General features: G+C 60.5%; 2 protein-coding genes and 2 long non-coding RNA genes across 6 annotated transcripts; all 4 read right to left on the bottom strand.

Moving 5' to 3' along the window:
- Positions 1–561: 561 nt before the first annotated feature.
- On the bottom strand, positions 562–6,736 carry C2 (complement C2; the record flags this gene model as incomplete). Its single annotated transcript, XM_059837832.1, is given in 6 exon segments — positions 562–1,369; positions 2,202–2,298; positions 3,532–3,691; positions 3,693–3,712; positions 5,325–5,510; positions 6,559–6,736. Coding segments are annotated over 6 exon segments (1,434 nt in total), but the record flags the coding sequence as incomplete, so codon positions are not given.
- Positions 6,737–9,929: 3,193 nt separating this feature from the next.
- Positions 9,930–11,610, bottom strand: LOC132323052 (basic salivary proline-rich protein 1-like). Of its 3 annotated transcripts, none has more exons than XM_059837834.1 (4): positions 11,510–11,610; positions 10,685–11,215; positions 10,496–10,621; positions 9,930–10,406 (listed from the first exon to the last, which is right to left on the bottom strand). In XM_059837834.1, the coding sequence occupies exons 1-4, from the start codon at positions 11,568–11,570 to the stop codon at positions 10,369–10,371; spliced, it is 756 nt and encodes a 251-aa protein (XP_059693817.1). In that variant the 5' UTR covers positions 11,571–11,610; the 3' UTR covers positions 9,930–10,368. The 3 variants fall into 3 exon arrangements, with proteins under 3 accessions (XP_059693817.1, XP_059693818.1, XP_059693816.1); XM_059837835.1 differs by having other exon boundaries at positions 10,496–10,747; positions 10,892–11,215; XM_059837833.1 differs by having other exon boundaries at positions 10,496–11,215.
- A 2,038-nt stretch (positions 11,611–13,648) lies between these two features.
- LOC132323050 (uncharacterized) lies at positions 13,649–14,479 on the bottom strand. Its single transcript, XR_009485223.1, has 2 exons — positions 14,397–14,479; positions 13,649–13,782 (listed from the first exon to the last, which is right to left on the bottom strand). It is a non-coding gene; the product is annotated as an uncharacterized LOC132323050 (long non-coding RNA).
- Positions 14,480–19,283: 4,804 nt separating this feature from the next.
- On the bottom strand, positions 19,284–21,081 carry LOC132323053 (uncharacterized). The gene is made up of 2 exons (XR_009485226.1): positions 19,900–21,081; positions 19,284–19,521 (listed from the first exon to the last, which is right to left on the bottom strand). It is a non-coding gene; the product is annotated as an uncharacterized LOC132323053 (long non-coding RNA).
- Positions 21,082–21,087: the final 6 nt, after the last annotated feature.

The raw sequence follows: 21,087 nt of genomic DNA, 5'->3' as shown, positions 1-21,087 counted from the left end.
GGGGATTTAAAGGGGATTTAAAGGGGGAGTTTAAATGGGATTTAAATGGGATTTAAAGGGGATTTAAAGGGGATTTAAAGGGATTTAAATGGGATTTAAATGGGATTAAATGGGATTTAAAGGGATTTAAAAGGGATTTAAAGGGGATTTAAATGGGATTTAAATGGGATTTAAATGGGATTTAAAGGGGATTTAAAGGGGATTTAAAGGGGATTTAAAGGGGATTTAAATGGGATTTTGGGAGGTGCAAAAGGGATTTTGGGGGTTGAAAGGGGATTTATGGGTTTAAAGCGCGGTGCTCGGCTGGTTTTGGGGTTTTCCGGGGTGTTTTTGGGGTGATTTTGAGGTTTTTGGGGTTTTCCGGGTGTTTTTGGGGCGATTTTGAGGTTTTTTGGGGTTTTCTGGGGTGGTTTTGGGGTGATTTCGGGGTTTTTCAGGTGGTTTTGGGGTTATTTGGGGTTTTTTTTGGGTTTTCCGGGATGTTTTGGGGGTGATTTCAGGGTTTTTTGGGGTTTTTCCGGGGTGTTTTTGGGGTGATTTCAGGGTTTTTTGGGGTTTTCCGGGGTGTTTTTGGGGTTATTTCGGGGTTTTTTGGGGTTTTCCGGGGTATTTTTGGGGTGATTTTGAGGTTTTTTGGGGTTTTCCGAGGTGTTTTGGGGGTGATTTCGGGGTTTTTTGGGGTTTTCCGGGGTGTTTTTGGGGTGATTTTTGGGGTTTATTGGGGTTTTCCGGGGTGTTTTTGGGGTGATTTCGGGGTTTTTCAGGTGGTTTTGGGGTTATTTGGGGTTTTTTTGGGTTTTCCGGGGTGTTTTTGGGGTGATTTTGAGGTTTTTTGGGGTTTTCGGGTGATTTTGGGGTTTTTTGGGGGTTTTCCGGGGTGTTTTTGGGGTGATTTCGGGGTTTTTTGGGGTTTTCTGAGGTGTTTTTGGGGTGTTTTTGGGGTTTTTTTTGGGTTTTCTGGGGTGTTTTTGGGGTGATTTTGGGGTTTTTTGGGGTTTTCCGGGTGATTTTGGGTTTTCCGGGTGATTTTGGGGTTTTCCGGGGTGTTTTTGGGGTGATTTCGGGGTTTTTTTGGGGTTTTCCGAGGTGTTTTTGGGGTGATTTCGGGGTTTTCCGGGTGTTTTTGGGGTGATTTCGGGGTTTTCCGGGGTGTTTTTGGGGTGATTTCGGGTTTTTTTTTGGGGTTTCCGGGCTGGTTTTGGGGTGATTTCGGGGTTTTTTGGGGGCTCGCACCTTCTCCACCAGCTCGCCCAGCGCCCCGCGCGCGTTCTCTAGTCCTGCGCGTTCACGCTGCGCGACGCGTCCAGCAGCAGGAACACGTTCAGCGCCCCTCCCCCCTCCAGGCGGATCTTCCGCTTGGCCGTGGCCTCTGCGACCCCCGGGACCCCCATCAGACCCCCGGGACCCCCGAGAGACCCCCGGGACCCCCGGGAGACCCCCGGGACCCCCATCAGAACCCCGGGACCCCCGGGACCCCCGAGAGACCCCCGGGACCCCCATCAGACCCCCGGGACCCCCATCAGACCCCCGGGACCCCCGAGAGACCCCCGGGACCCCCGAGAGACCCCCAGGACCCCCATCAGACCCCCGGGACCCCCGAGAGACTCCCAGGACCCCCGAGAGACCCCCGGGACACCCATCAGACCCCCGGGACCCCCGAGAGTCCCCCGGGACCCCCGAGAGACCCCCAGGACCCCCGAGAGACCCCCGGGACCCCCGAGAGTCCCCCGGGACCCCCCGGGACCCCCATCAGACCCCCGGGACCCCCGAGAGACCCCCGGGACCCCCATCAGACCCCCGGGACCCCCATCAGACCCCCGGGACCCCCATCAGACCCCCGGGACCCCCGAGAGACCCCCGGGACCCCCATCAGACCCCCGGGACCCCCATCAGAACCCCGGGACCCCCGAGAGACCCCCGGGACCCCCGAGAGACCCCCGGGAATCCCATCAGACCCCCGGGACCCCCGAGAGACCCCCGGGACCCCCATCAGACCCCCGGGACCCCCGAGAGACCCCCGGGACCCCCATCAGAACCCCGGGACCCCCGGGAGACCCCCGAGACCCCCATCAGAACGCCGGGACCCCCGAGAGACCCCCGGGACCCCCCAGGACCCCCAGGACCCCCGAGAGACCCTCGGGACCCCCATCAGACCCCCCCAGGACCCCCCGGGACCCCCCCAGGACCCCCGGGACCCCCACCCTGGCTCCGGTTGGCCTCGGCCGCCTCCACGGTTTGGGTCAGGGACGCCAGGAACGCCTCGGCCGCGTCCTCGGGGGGTGTCGAAGGAATTTGGGTCTGGGGGCGACACTGGGGTCACCTCCGGGACCCCCTCAGAGCCCCCCTAAAACCTCCGGGACCCCCCAGAACCAACCCAGGACCCCTTAGGACCCTCCGGGACCCTCCCGAACCCCCCCAGGACCCCTCCCAGACCCCCGGGACCCCTCCTCACCCCCGGCACCGGGGCTCGGTGCCGCTCCAGAACCCCCCAGGACCCCCCGGGACCCTCCCGAACCCCCCCGGGACCCCCCAGAACCCACCCAGGACCCCCCGAGACCCCTTGGGACCCCTCTGGACCCCCCCAGGACCCCTTGGGACCCCTCTGGACCCCCCCCCGAGACCCCTTGGGACCCCTCTGGACCCCCCCAGGACCCCCCAGGACCCCCCGGGACCCCCTCCCAGGACCCCCCGGGACCCCCCGGGACCCCTCTTCACCCCGGCACCGGGGCTCGGTGCCGCTCCAGAACCCCCCCAGAACCCACCCAGGACCCCCCCAGGACCCCTCCCAGGACCCCCCCGGGACCCCTCCTCACCCCCGGCACCGGGGCTCGGTGCCGCTCCAGAACCCCCCAGGACCCCCCGGGACTCCCCCAGGACCCCTCCCAGACCCCCGGGACCCCTCCTCACCCCGGCACCGGGGCTCGGTGCCGCTCCAGAACCCCCCAGGACCCCCCAGAACCCCCCCAGGACCCCCCAGGACCCCCCGGGACCCCTCCTCACCCCTGGCACCGGGGCTCGGTGCCGCTCCAGAAGCCCCCCAGGACCCCCCAGGACCCTCCCAGACCCCCCGGGACCCCTCCTCACCCCGGCACCGGGGCTCGGTGCCTCTCCAGGACCCCCCCAGGACCCCCCGGGACCCCCCCAGACCCCCCGGGACCCCTCCTCACCCCGGCACCGGGGCTCGGTGCCGCTCCAGAACCCCCCCAGGACCCCCCAGGACCCCTCCCAGGACCCTCCCAGAACCCCCCAGAACCCACCCAGGACCCCCCGAGACCCCTTGGGACCCCTCTGGACCCCCCCCAGGACCCCCCCAGAGCCCGGGACCCCTCCTCACCCCGGCTCCGGGGCTCGGTGCCGCTCCAGAACCCCCCAGGACCCCCCGGGACCCCTCCAGGACCCCCCAGACCCCCTCAGGACCCCCCGGGATCCCCCGGGACCCCTTGGGGACCCCTCTGGACACCCCCAGGACCCCTTGGGACCCCTCTGGACCACCCCCAGGACCCCTTGGGACCCCCCGGGACCCCTCCTCACCCCGGCACCGGGGCTCGGTGCCGCTCCACGCCCCCCCCTCGAGGCAGCGGCGCTCGGCCGAGCCCACGAGCTGCAGCCCCGGGCGGCACCGGAACCGAACCACGCCCTCCACGGAGAAGCGGGCCCGGGACCCCTCCATGGACCCCCCCGGAGGCACTGGCCGGGGCGGGGCAGTCACCGGCTGGGGGTGGGGAGGGGGGTCAGAGCCGGGAAAGACCCACAACAGCCCAAAATCAGCCCAAAATCAGCCCAAAAATACCCCAAAAATAGCCCAAAATTAGCCCAAAAATAGCCCCAAAAATAGCCCAAAATCAGCCCAAAATCACCCCAAAACCAGCCCAAAAATAGCCCAAAATCACCCCAAAATCAGCCCCAAAATACCCCAAAAATACCCCCAAAAATACCCCAAAAATAGCCCAAAATCAGCCCAAAAATACCCCAAAAATCAGCCCAAAAAACCACCCCAAAAATACCCCAAAATCACCCCAAAATCAGCCCAAAAAATACCCCAAAAATAGCCCCAAAAAGAGCCCAAAATCAGCCCCAAAATACCCCCAAAATCAGCTCAAAATCACCCCAAAAATAGCCCAAAATCAGCCCAAAAATACCCCGAAATCACCCCCAAAATAGCCCAAATCAGCCCAAAAACCACCCCAAAAATAGCCCAAAAATACCCCAAAAAAACCCCAAAATAGCCCAAAAATACCCCAAAAATACCTCAAAATCAGCCCAAAAACCACCCCAAAATCTGCCCCAAAGTAGCCCAAAAATACCCCAAAATCAGCCTAAAAACCACCCCAAAAATAGCCCAAAATCGCCCCAAAATTACCCCAAAATCAGCCCAAAAACCACCCCAAAATCTGCCCCAAAGTAGCCCAAAAATAGCCAAAAATCAGCCTAAAAGCCACCCCAAAAATAGCCCAAAATCGCCCCAAAACAGCCCAAAATCAGCCCAAAAATACCCCAAAATCAGCCCCAAAACGCCGTGAACACCTCAAAATAATTCCGAGACCACCCCCAGACCCCCCCAGGACCCCCAGGACCCCTCCAGGACCCCCCCCCTTACATCCATCGTCGCAGACGGGGTCGGGGCCCCTCCCCAGCGCCCCCCAAACCCCCCCCGAGACCCCCTCAAACCCCCCCCAATCCCCCCAAGACCCCCTCAAACCCCCCCAAAACATCCCCAGGACCCCCAAAGTCCCCCCCAAACCCCCTCAAACCCCCCCAATCCCCCGAGACCCCCTCAAATCCCCCCCAATCCCCCCGAGACCCCCCTCAAACCCCCCCCCAAACTCCCTCCAGGACCCCTCAAACCCCCCCCAAGACCCCCTCAACCCCCCCAAAACACCCCCAGGACCCCCCCAAACTCCTTCCAGGACCTTCCAATCCCTCCCAGGACCCCCCCCCAGGACCCCCAAAGTCCCCCCCAAACCTCCCGAGACCCCCTCAAATCCCCTCCAATCCCCCCGAGACCCCCTCAAACCCCCCTAAACTCCCTCCAGGACCCCCAAAGTCCCCCCCAAAACACCTCCAGGACCCCTCAAACCCCCCAGGACCCCCCCCAGGAACCCCAAAGTCCCCCCCAAGACCCCCTCAAACCCTCCCAATCCCCCCGAGACCCCCTCAAACCCCCCCAAACTCCCTCCAGGACCCCCAAAGTCCCCCTCAAACTCCCTCCAGGACCCCCTCAAACCCCCCCCCAAACTCCCCCCAGGACCCCCAAAGTCCCCCCCAAGACCCCCTCAACCCCCCCCAATCCCCCCCCAGGACCCCCCCCCGGACCCCCCCCTTACATCCATCGTCGCAGACGGGGTCGGGCCCCTCCCAGCGCCCCCCGTTCCCGCAGCGCCGCTCGGGGGGTCCCCTCAGGGTGAAGCCCCCCGCGCAGCCGTAGCGCAGCACCGAGCCCGGGGGGTGCCGCCCCCCCCGCGGGTAGAACCAGCCGTGCTCGAACTCCAGCGGGCCCGGGCACCACACGGCTGGGGGAGGGGGAAATGGGGGGGTGGGAGAGCCAGGACCCCCCCCCAGGACCCCCCCAAAACCCCCCCGGAAACCCCCAAAAAAATCCCCAAAAAAAAACCCCAAAAAATTCCCCCCCCCAAAAAAAACCCAGGACCCCCAAAACCCACAGGGCTGGGGGAGGGGGAAATGGGGGGGGTGGGAGAGCCAGGACCCCCCCCCAGGACCCCCCAAAACCCCCCCGGAAACCCCCAAAACAATCCCTAAAAAAAAACCCCCCCGGGATCGCCCCAAAATCCCCCCGGGACCCCCAGAAATCCCCCCGGGATCGCCCCAAAACGCCCCCGGGCACCACAGGGCTGGGGGAGGGGGAAATGGGGGGGTGGGGAGAGCCAGGACCCCCCCCAGGACCCCCAAAACCCCCCCCGGAAACCCCCCAAAAAAATCCCCCAAAAAACGCCCCCAAAAAATCCCCCGGGACCCCCCAAAACCCCCTCAGGACCCCCCCAGACCCCTCAAGACCCCCCAAACACCCCCAGACCCTTCAGGACCCCTCCAGATCCCCCCCCAAATCCCCCCCCATCTCCTCAGGACCCCCCCCCAAATCCCCCTGAGACCCCCCCCAAACCCCCCCAAGACCCCCCCAAATTCCCGCCAAGCCCCCCCAAACCCCCCCAGACCCCTCAGGACCCCCCCAAATTCCCCCAGACCCCTCATGACCCCCCCAAATCCCCCCCAAGACCCCCCAAATTCCCCCCAAACCCCCCCAGACCCCTCAGGACCCCCCCAAATGCCCCCAAATCCCCCTGAGACCCCCCCAAACCCCCCCCAGACCCCCCCAAATCCCCCCAAACCCCCCCAAAACCCCCCCAAATTCCCCCCAAATCCCCCTCAGGAACCCCCAAATCCCCCCAGACCCCTCAGGACCCCCCCCAGACCCTCCCAGACCCCCCCAAATCCCCCTCAGGACCCACCCAAACCCCCCCAGACCCCCCCAGACCCCCCCCAGACCCCTCAGGACCCCCCAAATCCCCCTCAGGACCCCCCCCCCGAAGCCCCCAGCCCCACCTTGGCAGCGGGGGGGTCCCGCCCCCCCCCTGGGCAGGGGGGTCCCAGGCTCCGTCGGGGCCGCAGCGGCGCAGGGCGGTGGGGGAGGGGGCGCGGCCGGGGGGGGCAGCGGTAGAGCAGCAGCGCCCCTCCCCCCACCAGCTCCCCCCGCCCCCCCTCGATGGGGGCCAGGGAGGGGTCACAGCGGGGGGGAGGGGCCGTGGGAGGGGGGGGCGACACCGAGGGGGACACCTGGGGGGGGAGGGGAGAGTGAGGGGAGGGGGGCTGGGGGGGTTTTGGGGGGGGGCTGAGGGGTTGGGGGTGTCTGTGAGGGGGGGTTTAGAGGGGCTGGGGGGGTTTTGGGGGGGTCTGGGGGGAATTTGGGGGGGTTTGGGGGGGTCTGGGGGCGTTTGGGGGGGTTTGGGGGGTCTGGGGGGGGTTTGGGGGAATTTGGGGGGGTCTGGGGGCGTTTTGGGGGGGTTTGGGGGGTCCTGGGGAGGGGCTTAGAGGGGCTGGGGGGGTTTTGGGGGGTCTGGGGGGGGGTTTGGGGGAATTTGGGGGGGGTTCTGGGGGGGTTGGGGGGGGTCTGGGGAGGTTTGGGGGGGGTTTAGAGGGGCTTGGGGGGGTTTGGGGGGGTCTGGGGGGGGGCACCGAGGGGAGGGGAGAGTGGGGGGGGGTTCTCTGGAGGGTTTTGGGGAGGGTTGTGGGGGTCTCTGGGGGGTGTTGGGGGGGCTCTGAGGGGTCTGGGGGCGTTTTTGGGGAGTTTGGGGGGATTTGGGGGGGTCCTGAGGGGGTTTGAGGGGGTTTGGGGAGGGTCTGGGGGGGCTCCGAGGGGACACCTGGGGGGGGAGGGGAGGGTCCCAGGGGGGTCTGGGGGGTGTCCCGGGGGGTCTCTGGGGGGGGGGGACGGACGGACAGATTTGGGGTCCCTGGGGGGGGGGGGTCTCTGAGGGGGGGGTGGGGCAGGTTTGGGGGGGGGGGGGGTCTCTGGGGGGGGGGGGGTCTCTCACGGACCGAGGGCCGGGGGGCGGCAGCAGCAGCAGCAGCGCCAGGAGAGGCCCCGGCCATGGCCGAGCGTCCGTCTGTCCGTCCGTCTGTCCGTCCGTCCGTCTGTCCCCGTGTCCGTCCCCGTGTCCGTCTGTCCGTCGGGGTGGGGGGGGGGTTACAAAACCTCCCTCCCCCACCCCCCCCACCCCCCCCGCGGTGTCCGGGAAGTGACGGCTGGGGGGTGGGGGAGGGGGGGGAGGGGTCAAGGCCGTGACCGAGGGGACAGACGGACACGAGGGGACAGACGGACAGACGGACACGAGGGGGCCGAAAACTCCCGAAATGTGCCCAAAAATGGCGCGAATTGCCCCAAAAAATGTCCCGAAAATGTCCCGAAAATGCCCGAAATGGCCCCAAAACCGCCTGAAATGTGCCCAAAAATGTCTTGAATGTGCCCGAAAATGCCCAAAAATGCCAAAAAATGCCCGAAAATGTCCAAAAATGTCCCGAAAATGTCCCGAAAATGCCTTAAATGTGCCCCAAACCGCTTGAAATGGCCCCAAAAATGTCCCGAATGTGCCCGAAAATGTCCAAAAATGCCCCAAAAATGTCCCGAAAATGCCTTAAATGTGCCCCAAACCGCCTGAAATGGCCCCAAAAATGTCCTGAGTGTGCCCGAAAATAGCCAAAAATGTCCCGAAAATACCTGAAATGACCCCAAAAGTGTCCCAAAAATGTCCCGAAAATGCCTCAAATGTGCCCAAAAATGTCCCGAAAATGTCCCAAAAATGTCCCGAAAATGTCCCAAAAATGTCCCGAAAATGCCTTAAATGTTCCCCAAAACCGCCTGAAATGGCCCCAAAAATGTCCTAAATGTGCCCGAAAATGCCCAAAAATGTCCAAATATGTCTCAAAAATGTCCCGAAAATGCCTCAAATGTGCCCGAAAATGTCCCGAAAATGCCCGAAAACGTCCCAAAAATGTCCCGAAAATGCCCCAAAATGTGCCCAAAAATGTGCCCGAAAATGCCTCAAATATGCCCAAAAATGTCCCAAAAATGTCCCGAAAATGCCTTAAATGTTCCCCAAAATGCCTGAAATGTGCCCAAAAATGTCCTGAATGTGCCCGAAAATGCCCAAAAATGTCCAAAAATGTCCAAAAATGTCTCAAAAATGTCCCGAAAATGCCTCAAATGTGCCCAAAAATGTCGCGAAAATGCCCAAAAATGTCCAAAAATGTCCCAAAAATGTCCCGAAAATGTCCCGAAAATGTCCCAAAAATGTCCCGAAAATGTCCCGAAAATGCCTCAAATGTCCCCAAAAATGTCCCGAAAATGCCTCAAATGTGCCCGAAAATGTCCCAAAAAATTCCCAAAAATGTCCCGAAAATGTCCCGAAAATGTCCTCAATTTTTGAGGGATTTGGGGCGGTTTTGGGGACATTTTTTGGTGCAATTTTGGGGCGGTTTTGGGGAGATTTCGAGAGATTTTGGGGGCGGTTTTGGGGAGATTTTTTTGGGGGAGATTTTGGGGGCGATTTTCCAGGGGTTTGGGGTGGTTCGGGGGAGATTTTTGGGGCAGATTTTGGGGAGATTTTTTGGGGCCATTTCTGAGCGATTTGGGGCCGATTGTCCCGGGCTGATCCCAGGGCCGATTTTGGGGCATTTTCCGCCGGTTTTGGGGCATTTTTCTCTCCGGTTTCCGGGGGATTTTTGGGGCCTTTCCCGGGGATTTTTTGGGGGATTTTGAGGCGATTTTTGGTGTCGTCCCCCCCCCCCCCCCGGTCACCATGGCAACGGCGCTGTCACCAAGCTGTCCCCAAGCGGGGAATGTCCCCAGGAAGCGCCACCGCGGTCCCATCCCCCCCCCCTCGGTGTCCCCAATCAAAGCCACCAAGTGCCACCAAGGGCCACCAAGTGCCACCAAGCGCCACCAAGTGCCACCAAGGGCCACCAAGTGCCACCAAGCGCCACCAAGGGCCACCAAGGGCCACCAAGTGCCACCACCCCCCGTCCCTTCTCCCGGCGCTGCCACCAGCGAAGGGACCCGCGGGTGTCACCGCGCTGTCCCCAAGGGGGGGGACGGGGCCGCTGCTGCTGCTGCTCCTTTATTGGGGACAGGGAGGGGACACCGCGACAGGGAGGGGACATCGGGATTGGGGACATCGGGACAGGGAGGGGACATCGGGATGGGGACATCGGGATGGGGAGGGGACATCGGGACAAGGAGGGGACAGGGGAATAGGGAGGGGACATCGGGATGGGGAGGGGACATCGCGACAGGGAGGGGACAGGGGGATCGGGAGGGGACATCGGGATGGGGAGGGGACATCGGGACAGGGAGGGGACAGGGGGACAGGGAGGGGACACCGCGACAGGGAGGGGACATCGGGACAGGGAGGGGACAGGGGGACAGGGAGGGGACACCGCGACAGGGAGGGGACATCGGGACGGGGACATTGGGGACAGGGAGGGGACATCGGGATGGGGAGGGGACATCGCGAGAGGGAGGGGACAGGGAGGGGACACGGGGACAAGGAGGGGACATCGGAATGGGGACATCGGGACGGGGAGGGGACAGGGGGACAAGGAGGGGACAGGGCGGGGAGATCGCGATGGGGACATGGGGGACAGGGAGGGGACACCGCGACAGGGAGGGGACATCGGGACTGGGAGGGGACACGGGGACAGGGAGGGGACATCGGAATGGGGACAAGGAGGGGACAGGGCGGGGACATCGCGACAGGGAGGGGCCAGGTGACAGGGACCGCGTGGCACCAGGCGGACTCGGGGACGGTGACACGGCGACAGTGGCACTGGGACGGTGACACGGCGACACCCCCGGCGCTACAGCGGCCGCCGCAGCTCCTCCGAGTGTCCCCAACCTGCGGAGGGGACACGAGAGGGACAGCGCTGGACACGGGGTCCCCTCCTGTCCCCTCCTGTCCCCTGCTGTCCCCTGCTGTCCCCTCACCGCGGCTGGCGCTGTCCTCGCTGTCCCTGGACGTGTCGCGGCTCCCGATGTCGCCGGGCGGTGCCACCCTCGGCCACCCCTGCCGGGGGGGGTGGCCCTGGGGACGTGTCCCCTCCCCTTGGGGACCTGTCCCCTGTGCCGGGGGAGGTGGCAGCGGCCACTGGGGACGTGTCCCCTCCTGTTGGGGACCTGTCCCCTGGTCTTGGGGACCTGTCCCCTGTCCCAGGAGGGGCAGGGGTGGCCCTTGGGGACATGTCCGGTGTCCCTGGGGCCGTGTCCCCGCTGTCCCCTGTCCCGGGACAGACAGGGGTGGCCCTTGGGGACGTGTCCCCTGTCCCGGGACAGACAGAGGTGGCCCTTGGGGACGTGTCCCCGCTGTCCCCGCTCCTTGGGGACCTGTCCCCTGTCCCTGGGGCCGTGTCCCCGCTGCTGTCCCCTCCTCTTGGGGACACGTGGCCGCTCCTTGGGGACGTCCCCAGGCTCCCGCCGGGGCTCGGGGATGTCCCCAAGGTCCCCTCGGCGCTTGGGGACGTCCCGGGTGTCGCTGGAGCCACGTCCCCAAGTCCTGGAGCCACGTCCCCAAGCCCCGGGGCCGTGTCCCCTCCTGTCCCCGCGCTGTCCCCTCCTGTCCCCAAGCTGTCCCCGCGGGCAGCAGCGACTGCAGCAGTGACGTCACCGCCTGTCCCCAAGGCTCGGGGACAGGGAGGGGCTCGGCGGGGCCTGGGGGGGGAGGGGGGGACACGGCTGGGGACAGGGGACAGCGACAGCCACACCCCCGGCTCGGTGTCCCCTCCCCCGTGTCCCCGATGTCCCTCCTTGTCCCCAAATGTCCCCAAATGTCCCCAAATGTCCCCCAGTGTCCCCTTCATTCCCCATCCCCCGATGTCCCCAAAGCTCCCCCGATGTCCCCAATGTCCCCAAAGCCGCCTTCAATGTCCCCAAATGTCCCCAATGTCCCCAAGCCCCCCAAATGTCCCCAAAGCCCCCCCCCCAGTGTCCCCGATGTCCCCTCACCCCCCAGCAGCAGCAGCAGCGTCCCCAGGGCCACCACCAGTGTCCCCAGTGTCACCTCCATGGCGCTGCCACCCCCTCCCCCCCCTCGGTGTCCCCAACTTATGGCCTTGGGGACAGGGACGTCCCCTGGGTGGGGACCGGGGGTGGCCGTGCCCAGGGGAGGGGACAGGGCTGTCCCCAAGGGGGGGACAACGGTCCCCAGTGTCCCCCAGTGTCCCCCAGTGTCCCCCAGGGTCCCCAGTGTCCCCAACTCCCCCTGTCCCCGATGTCCCCAACCCCTCCCCGATGTCCCCAACCCCTCCCCTCAGGTGTCCCCACCCCCCCTCAGGTGTCCCCAAAGCCTCCAGGTGTCCCCAACCCCCCCTCAGGCGTCCCCACGCCCCTCCCGTGTCCCCTCCCTCCACGGTGGCACCTTGGGGACAATGGTGGTGGCACCTTGGGGACAATGGGCCATTGTCCGGAGCCACTGCCCTTGACCGGGTGACAAGTCTGGGCCGTGTCCCCATTGTCCCCAAGGTCCCCAGGGCGGTGGGGACAAGCCCAGGCTGTGTCCCCAGGTGTCCCCAAGGTCCCCCAGGTATCCCAGGTGTCCCCAAGGTCCCCAGTCTGGTGGCACCTCGGTGCTGTGTCCCCACTGTCCCCAGGGTCCCCCAGGTGCCCCCAAGGTGTCCCCAGGTGTCCTCCCAGGTGTCCTCCCAGGTGTCCCCAAGGCACTGGTGACAAGCCCAGGACCTGTCCCCAATGTCCCCAAGGTCCCCCAGGTGTCCCCAATGTCCCCAAGGTCCCCCAGGTATCCTCCAGGTGTCCCCCAGGTGTCCCTCCAGGTGTCCCCAGGTGTCCCCAAGGTCCTCAGGTGTCCCCAAGGTCCCCCAGGTGTCCCCAGGTGTCCCCAAGGCACTGGTGACAAGCCCAGGCTGTGTCCCCAATGTCCCCAAGGTCCCCCAGGTGTCCCCCAGGTGTCCCCAAGGTCCCCCAGGTGAGGACAGGCCCGGGGAGGGGGAAGAAATTGGAATTTTGGGGAATTTTGGGGACATTTGGGGAATTTTGGGGAATTTTGGGGAATTTTGAGGAATTTTGGGGACATTTGGGGACATTTGGGGACAGGTCCTGGGCTTGTTTTGGGGGAGATTTGGGGGAATTTTGGAAGATTTGGGGTCACAAAAAGAACTCAGCCACATTTAGGATTATTAAATGGGATTTATTGAATTTTTGGGTGGAATTTGGGGATTTTGGGGTCACAAAAAGAACTCAGCCACTTTGAGGTTATTTAATCAGATTTATTGAATTTTTGGGTGGAATTTGGGGGATTTTGGGTCACGGGAAGAACTCAGCCACTTTTGGGATTATTTAATGGGATTTATTGGAATTTTTGGGTGGAATTTGGGGGGTTTTGGGTCACAAAAAGAACTGAGACACTTTGGGATTATTAAATGGGATTTATTGGAATTTTTGGGTGGAATTTGGGGGGTTTTGGGTCACAAAAAGAACTCAGCCACATTTAGGATTATTTAAACGGATTTATTGAATTTTTGGGTGGAATTTGGGGGGTTTTGGGTCACAAAAAGAACTCAGCCACTTTTGGGATTATTAAATGGGATTTATTGAATTTTTGGGTGGAATTTGGGGGGTTTTGGGGTCAGAAGAAGAACTCAGCCACATTTAGGATTGTTTAAACGGATTTACTGGAATTTTTGGGTGGAATTTGGGGGTTTTGGGGTCACAAAAAGAACTCAGCCACATTTGGGATTATTAAATGGGATTTATTGAATTTTTGGGTGGAATTTGGGGGATTTTGGGGCCACAAAAAGAACTCAGCCACATTTGGGATTATTAAATGGGATTTATTGAATTTTTGGGTGGAATTTGGGGGATTTTGGGTCACAGGAAGGACTCAGCCACTTTGAGGTTATTTAATCAGATTTATTAAATTTTTGGGTGGAATTTGGGGGATTTTGGGGCCACAAAAAGAACTGAGCCACATTCGGGATTATTAAATGAGATTTATTGAATTTTTGGGTGGAATTTGGGGGAATTTGGGGTCACAAAAAGAACTCAGCCACTTTGGGATGATTAAATGGGATTTATTGAATTTTTGGGTGGAATTTGGGGGATTTGGGGTCAGAAGAAGAACTCAGCCACTTTTGGGATTATTAAATGGGATTTATTGAATTTTTGGGTGGAATTTGGGGGGTTTTGGGTCACGGGAAGGCCTCGGGGGGCGGCACCGCCAGCGCGGCCGAGCTGATGATGAAAACCTTGACGTAATGCACGGCCTGGGGGGGGGGGGGGGGGCGAGGGGGGGGGTCAGGACCCCCCCCAGGACCCCCCAAAAATCCAGAACCCCCCCAGGACCCCCCCGGGACCCCCCCGGGACCCCCCCGGGTCGACCCCATGGATTTGGGGCCCCTCCCCCATCATTTGGGAGCCCCCCCAGGCGCATTTTTGCCCCCCCCAGGTGTGTTATCCCCGCCCCCCAGGTGTGTCCCCCCAACCCCCCAGGTGTGTCCCCTCCCCCCCAGGTGTGTCCGCCCTCCCCCAGGTGTGTCCCCACCCCCCCAGGTGTGTCCCTGCCCCCCAGGTGTGTCCCCCCTCCCCCAGGTGTGTCCCCACCCCCCCAGGTGTGTTGCCCCGCCCCCCAGGTGTGTTGCCCCGCCCCCAGGTGTGTGTCCCAGCCCTCCAGGTGTGTCCCCCCTCCCCCAGGTGTGTCCCCGCCCCCCAGGTGTGTCTCCCCTCCCCCAGGTGTGTTATCCCCTCCCCCCAGGTGTGTCCCCACCCCCCCAGGTGTGTCCCCACCCCCCCAGGTGTGTGGCCCCGCCCCCCAGGTGTGTTGCCCCGCCCCCCAGGTGTGTGGCCCCGCCCCCCGGTGTGTGGCCCCGCCCCCAGGTACCGCGGCGATGGCGGCCAGCAGCAGCAGGGCCAGCAGGAGGCAGAGGAGGCCGAGGAAGAGCAGGGGGCACGCGGGGGGCGGGGTCTGGGCAGCGCCTGGGGGCGGGGCCACACCCAGGGGGCGTGGTCATCGCCGGGACGCGCCCTGACCCCGCCCCCCGCGTTCAAACCCCGCCCATCTCACCTGCCCCGCCCCCGCGAGGCGCGTCCTCGGTGATGTCATCGCTGACGTCATCGCTGACGTCACGGCCAAGGCCCGAGGGGGCGGAGCCCAGCAGCGGCTGCTCCGCCTCCGGGGTGACGTCATCGGTGACGTCATCGTCGTCGTCGGGGCCCGGGGGGCGGTCCGAAGGCAGGAAGGGCGTGACGTCATCGTCGGCCGTGACGTCATCGGCGAGGTCGTCCCAGGCGGCGTCGAGGTCGCCGGTGACGTCACCCAGCAGGGAGGAAGTGACGTCATCGGCGGTGATGACGTCATCGACAGGGAGGGGGCTCAGTCGGGGGAAGGTGACGTCATCGTCGTCCTCGGTGACGTCATCGAGGAGGTCGTCTCGGCGGATGACGTCATCGAGGCGATGCCCACCCAGGATGACGTCATCAGTGACGTCATCCATGGGAAGGGGAGGGGCGTGGTGGACGGCGGTGACGTCATCGATGGCGGGCTCCACGCCAGCTGCGTCATCGATGACGTCACTCCCCAGCGTGACGTCATCATCGTCCCCGGGGAGCGGCGCTGTGACGTCACCCCAGGCGATGACGTCACCGGGGAAGCCGCCCTCAATGACGTCATCACCGACGTCGCTCTCAGGGGTGATGACGTCATCAGTGAGGTCGTTCAAGGTGATGACGTCATCTGTGACGTCATCCAGGTCCCGCAGGTAGCCACTCTCGGCGGTGACGTCATCAGCGAGGTCATGGCTGATGATGACGTCATTTATGAGGTCACACTCGGGGACTACGATGTCACCAGTGACGTCACTCCCGGAGGCGGTGACGTCATCGGCGATGCTACTCACAGGGTGGGAGGCGATGACGTCACCGCCAGTGATGACGTCACCGCCGAGCGTTTGCGCCGGCTCAGAGGAAGTGACGTCATCGCCGCCCGTGACGTCACCCCCCGGCGCACAGGAAGTGACGTCACCGCTGGGGGGAGGGGAGGGGCTGCCCCGCCCCTCTGTGACATCACCGCCCTCCCCCGCAGCCATGACGTCATAGGCGATGACGTCATCCTCGAGGGCCTCCTCATCCTCGGGGGGCGGGGCCACCACGGTGATGGTGATGCCACCGGCCCGGCAGGTGACAGCCACGCCCCCGAGGTCACCTGGGGCGGTGACGTCACTGTCCCCAAAAACCCGAATGTCCCCCAGGGCGGTGACGTCACTGTCCCCAAGGTCCCTGTCCCCAAGGTCCCCAAGGTCACCAGTGTCCCCAAGGTCCCCCGGGGTAGTGACATTGCTGTCCCCAAGGTCCCCCAGGGCGGTGACGTCACTGTCCCCAGGGTCCCTGTCCCCAATGTCCCCAAGGTCCCCCGGGGTGCTGCCATCCCTGTCCCCAAGGTCCCTCAGGACGGTGCCATCGCTGTCCCCAATGTCCCCAAGGTCCCTCGTAGTGGTGACGTCACTGTCCCCAATGTCCCCAATGTCCCCAAGGTCCCCCCTGTCCCCAGCGTCCCCCAGAGCAGTGACCCCGATGTCCCCCCTGTCCCCAATGTCCCCAGTGTCCCCCAGGGAGGTGACATCGCCGTCCCCGCTGTCCCCCGGCCCTGGGACACCCCTGTCCCCTGGGGAGGTGACACTCCTGTCCCCAAGGTGCTGCAGGACTGGGACATGGCTGTCCCCAAGGTCCCTGTCCCCGATGTCCCCAATGTCCCCAATGTCCCTGTCCTTGATGTCACCAATGTCCCCAGCGTCCCTGTCCCCACTGTCCCCCGTGTCCCTTGGGGTGGTGACACCGCTGTCCCCAATGTCCCCCAGGGCTGTGACACCTCTGTCACCGCCACCCTCCCCGCACAGGGCTGGCACGTCCCTGTCCTTGATGTCCCCAATGTCCCCGATGTCCCCAATGTCCTTGTCCTTGATGTCCCCAGTGTCCCTGTCCCCAGTGTCCTGCAGGGTGGGGACAGCCCTGTCCCCAATGTCCCCGATGTCCCCGATGTCCCCGATGTCCCTGTCCCCAGGAGCGGGGACATCGCTGTCCCAAATGTCCCAAGGGATGGTGACACCCCTGTCCCCAATGTCCCCAATGTCCCCAATTCCTTTGATGTCCCCCATGTCCCCAAGGTTCTTGATGTCCCCAATGTCCCCAACGTTCCTGATGTCCCCAATGTCCTCGATGCCTTTGGTGTCCCCAATGTCCCCAAGGTTCTTGATGTCCCCAAGGTCCCCACTGTCCCCAAAACCTTTGGTGTCCCCAGTGTCCCCAACATCCCCGATGTCCCCAGTGTCCTCAGGGCCCTTGATGTCCCCAATGTCCTCAAGGTTCCTGATGTCCCCAATGTCCCCAATGATGTCCCCAGTGATGTCCCCAAGGTTCTCGATGTCCCCAGTGACCTCAGGGCCCTTGATGTCCCCAATGTCCCCAAGGTTCTTGATGCCCCCAATGTCCCTAGTGACGTCCCCAGTGATGTCCCCAATGTCCCCAACGTCCCCAGTGATGTCCCCAGCGATGTCCCCAACGTCCCCAGCGATGTCCCCAATGTCCCCAGTGATGTCCCCAATGTCCCCAACGTCCCCAGCGATGTCCCCAGTGATGTCCCCAATGTCCCCAACGTCCCCAGCGATGTCCCCAGTGATGTCCCCAGTGACGTCCCCAGTGATGTCCCCAGTGTCCCCAGTGTCCCCAGCGATGTCCCCAGTGATGTCCCCGATGTCCCCAATGTCCCCAGTGATGTCCCCAGCGATGTCCCCAGTGTCCCCAACGTCCCCAGCGATGTCCCCAACGTCCCCAGCGATGTCCCCAGTGATGTCCCCGATGTCCCCAATGTCCCCAGCGATGTCCCCAGCAATGTCCCCAGCGATGTCCCCGATGTCCCCGAGCTCCTCCTGGGCGGGCGCCGCGGTGACAGTGATGGTGATGCCGCCGGCCCAGGGGGTGACGGTGACAGTGCCACCCCCGGTGCCACCCCCGGGCTGTCCCCAGGCGGGGCCCGGCTCTGTCACCTGCCCGGGGGGGACACCAGGGGGGGAGGGGCCGCCCTCGGCCATGGGGGCACCTGGGGGACAGAGGGGACGTCACCGGGGGGGGGGACACAGGTGGGGGACACAGGGGACACACAGGTGACACAGAGGTGACAATGAGGGGACACAGGTGACATACATGTGACACACAGGTGACACAGGTGACAATGAGGGGACACAGGTGACACAGAGGTGACAGAGGTGACACACAAGTGACAGGGGGTACCTGAGGTGGCCGCAGGTGACACACAGGTGACACAGGGGTGACAATGAGGACACACAGGTGACACACAGGTGACACAGGTGACACAGAGGTGACACAGGTGACACACAGGTGACAGGGGGTACCTGAGGTGGCTGCAGGTGACACAGAGGTGACACACAGGTGACAATGAGGACACACAGGTGACACACAGGTGACACACAGGTGACAGGGGATACCTGAGGTGGCCGCAGGTGACACACAGGTGACACAGGTGACACACAGGTGACACAGAGGTGACACACAGGTGACAGGGGGTACCTGAGGTGGCCGCAGGTGACACAGAGGTGACACAGAGGTGACACACAGGTGACAGGGGGTACCTGAGGTGGCCGCAGGTGACTCCGGTGCCCCCGGGGGGTCCCGAGGCCGGTTTGGGGCTCCCGACCCAAATTTGGGTTTTTGGGTCTCGGCAGCTCCGAGCCCGAGGGGGCGGGGCCTGCGCGCTGTGGCCCCGCCCCCTCCAAACCCCGCCCACTTAAGGAGGCCACGTCCTCATTAAGGGCAACCCCTTTAATTGAATTTAATTAATTAAATAAAACTAATTTAATTTAATGTTATTTGACTTAATTTCATTCAATTTATTTCATTACTAAATTTTAGTTTATTTATTTATAACCCCCGGCAATTTTAATTTATTTATTTTATAAATATTTATTTATTTATAAATCCAAGGGGTTTTATTTGAATTTTAATTTAATTTATAAATGTGGTTTTACCTATTAATAAGCCCAAACGACTTTATTTTATTTTATTTTACTTTATTTTATTTTATTTTTTTATTTTATTTTATTTTATTTCATTTTATTTTTATTCTATTTTATTTTATTTTATTTTAATTTTATTTATTTCATTACAAACTCAACTTCATCTATTAATAAACCCAGACTATTTTATTTTATTGTTTCACTTTATTTTACTTTATTTTATTTTGTTTTACTTTTTTAAATTTTATTTTTATTTTAGTTTATTATAAATTCGACTTCATCTATTAATAAACCAAGACTATTTTATTTTACTTTATTATTTTACTTTATTTTGTTTTACTTTATTTTTTTTTATTTTACTTTATTTTATTTTATTTTACTTTATTTTACTCTACTTTACTTTACTTTATTATATTTTATTTTTATTTTAGTTTATTATAAATTCGACCTCATCTATTAATAAACCCAGACTATTTTATTTTACTTTATTTTATTTTATTTTATTTTATTTTATTTATTTTATTTATTTTTATTTTTATTTTTATTTTATTTTATTATAAATTCAATTTCATCTATTAATAAACCCAGACCAATTAATTTTATTGTTTTACTTTATTTTATTTTACTTTATTTTAGTTTAATTTACTTTATTTTATTTTATTTTATTTTATTTTATTTTACTTTATTTAATTTTACTTTATCATAAATTCCACTTCATCTATTAATAAACCCAGACCAATTCATTTTACTTTATTTACTTCATTTATTTTATTTTATTTAAATAAAATAAATTTCATTTGAATTACTAACCCACCCAGACCCCTCCGTTTCATTTTATTCACTTTATTTATCTCATAAATAATTTTTAATTCATTCATTTAAAAGCCCCGCCCCCCCCGGGCTGGGGGTCCCTGGGGGGGTCCCTGGGGGGGTCCCTGGGGGTCTCCGGGGGTCTCCAGCCCCTCCAGGCTCCGCTCGGCCCTGGGGAGGGAGGGAGGGGTTAATGAGCATTAATGAGCGTTAATGAGCATTAATGAGCGTTAATGAGGGCAGCGCTAACGAGGCCGCCCCCCCATCCCCCCCCCGGCCCAATTAACGCTGCTAATTAAGGCTCTGCTGATGAGACCCCGCAGGGCGGGGGCGGAGCCGGGCGGTGTGGGGGTCCAGCGGGGCCTGGGGGACCCCAGGGTGTCACCGGGACCCCCAAAACCCCCCCGGGACCCCCAAAAACCCCCCTGAAACCCCCCAACCCCCCCCCAAATCCAGCGGGGCCTGGGGGACCCCCAAAGTGTCACCGGGACCCCCAAATCCCCCCCCAGGACCCCCAAGCCCCGCCCCCAAGGCTGGCCCCGCCCTCACCTGGATCTGCAGGTGCACGAAGGTTCCGGAAGCTGCGGGAGCCCCCGCCCAGCCCGGCCCTGGCTCCGCCCCCGGGGGGAGGAGCTGCACAGGCCCCGCCCTTGAGAGCGTCTGGAAGGCGGGGACGAGCGGCTCCAGCCAATCACGAGCCGGCTCCGGGCACTGCACCAGCACTGGGGGGGGAACCACGCCCACAACATGGCCGCCACCGTGGGGGGCGCCATTTTGGGGCAGGGAGGGGCATTCTGGGATACAGTAACTCCCAAAGCATGCTGGGATTTGTAGTTCCCACCCACAACAGCCATGTTAGCGCCTGCAAGGCATGCTGGGACTTGTAGTTTTCAATCTGGTCAGCCATTTTGCTTTTCCCTCCAAAGCATGCTGGGATTTGTAGTCCACAGATGACCAGCCATCTTGGCTCCCACAAAGCCTGCTGGGATTTGTAGTTTTAAATCTGGTCAGCCATTTTGTTTCTCCCTCCAAAGCATGCTGGGATTTGTAGTCTACAGATGATCAGCCATCTTGGCTCCCCCAAAGCCTGCTGGGATTTGTAGTTTTAAATCTGGTCAGCCATTTTGTTTTCCCCTAAAGCATGCTGGGATTTGTAGTCTACAGATGATCAGCCATCTTGGCTCCCCCAAAGCCTGCTGGGATTTGTAGTTTTAAATCTGGTCAGCCATTTTGTTTTCCCCTAAAGCATGCTGGGATTTGTAGTCTACAGATGATCAGCCATCTTGGCTTCCCCAAAGCATGCTGGGATTTGTAGTTTTAAATCTGGTCAGCCATTTTGTTTTCCCCTAAAGCATGCTGGGATTTGTAGTCTACAGATGATCAGCCATCTTGGCTTCCCCAAAGCATGCTGGGATTTGTAGTTTTAAATCTGGTCAGCCATTTTGTTTTTCTCCAAAGCATGCTGGGACTTAAAGTCCACAGATGGTCAGCCATCTTGGCTACCCCAAAGCCTGCTGGGATTGTAGTTTTAAATCCAGTCAGCCATTTTGTTTTTCCCCCAAGGCATGCTGGGATTTGTAGTCTACAGATGACCAGCCATCTTGGCTCCCCCAGAGCATGCTGGGATTTGTAGTTTTCAATCTGGTCAGCCATTTTGTTTCCCCCAAGGCATGCTGGGATTTGCAGTCCCCTCCCACCCCCCTGGCCACCCCGGGGGCATGCTGGGAGCCGTGGCCC

This window comes from Haemorhous mexicanus, unplaced genomic scaffold, assembly GCF_027477595.1.
Source record: "Haemorhous mexicanus isolate bHaeMex1 unplaced genomic scaffold, bHaeMex1.pri scaffold_270_ctg1, whole genome shotgun sequence".
Classification (NCBI taxonomy): Eukaryota; Metazoa; Chordata; class Aves; order Passeriformes; family Fringillidae; genus Haemorhous; species Haemorhous mexicanus.
Note: the sequence above shows the minus strand (reverse complement) of the source record. Positions and strands in the feature narration are given on the sequence as shown.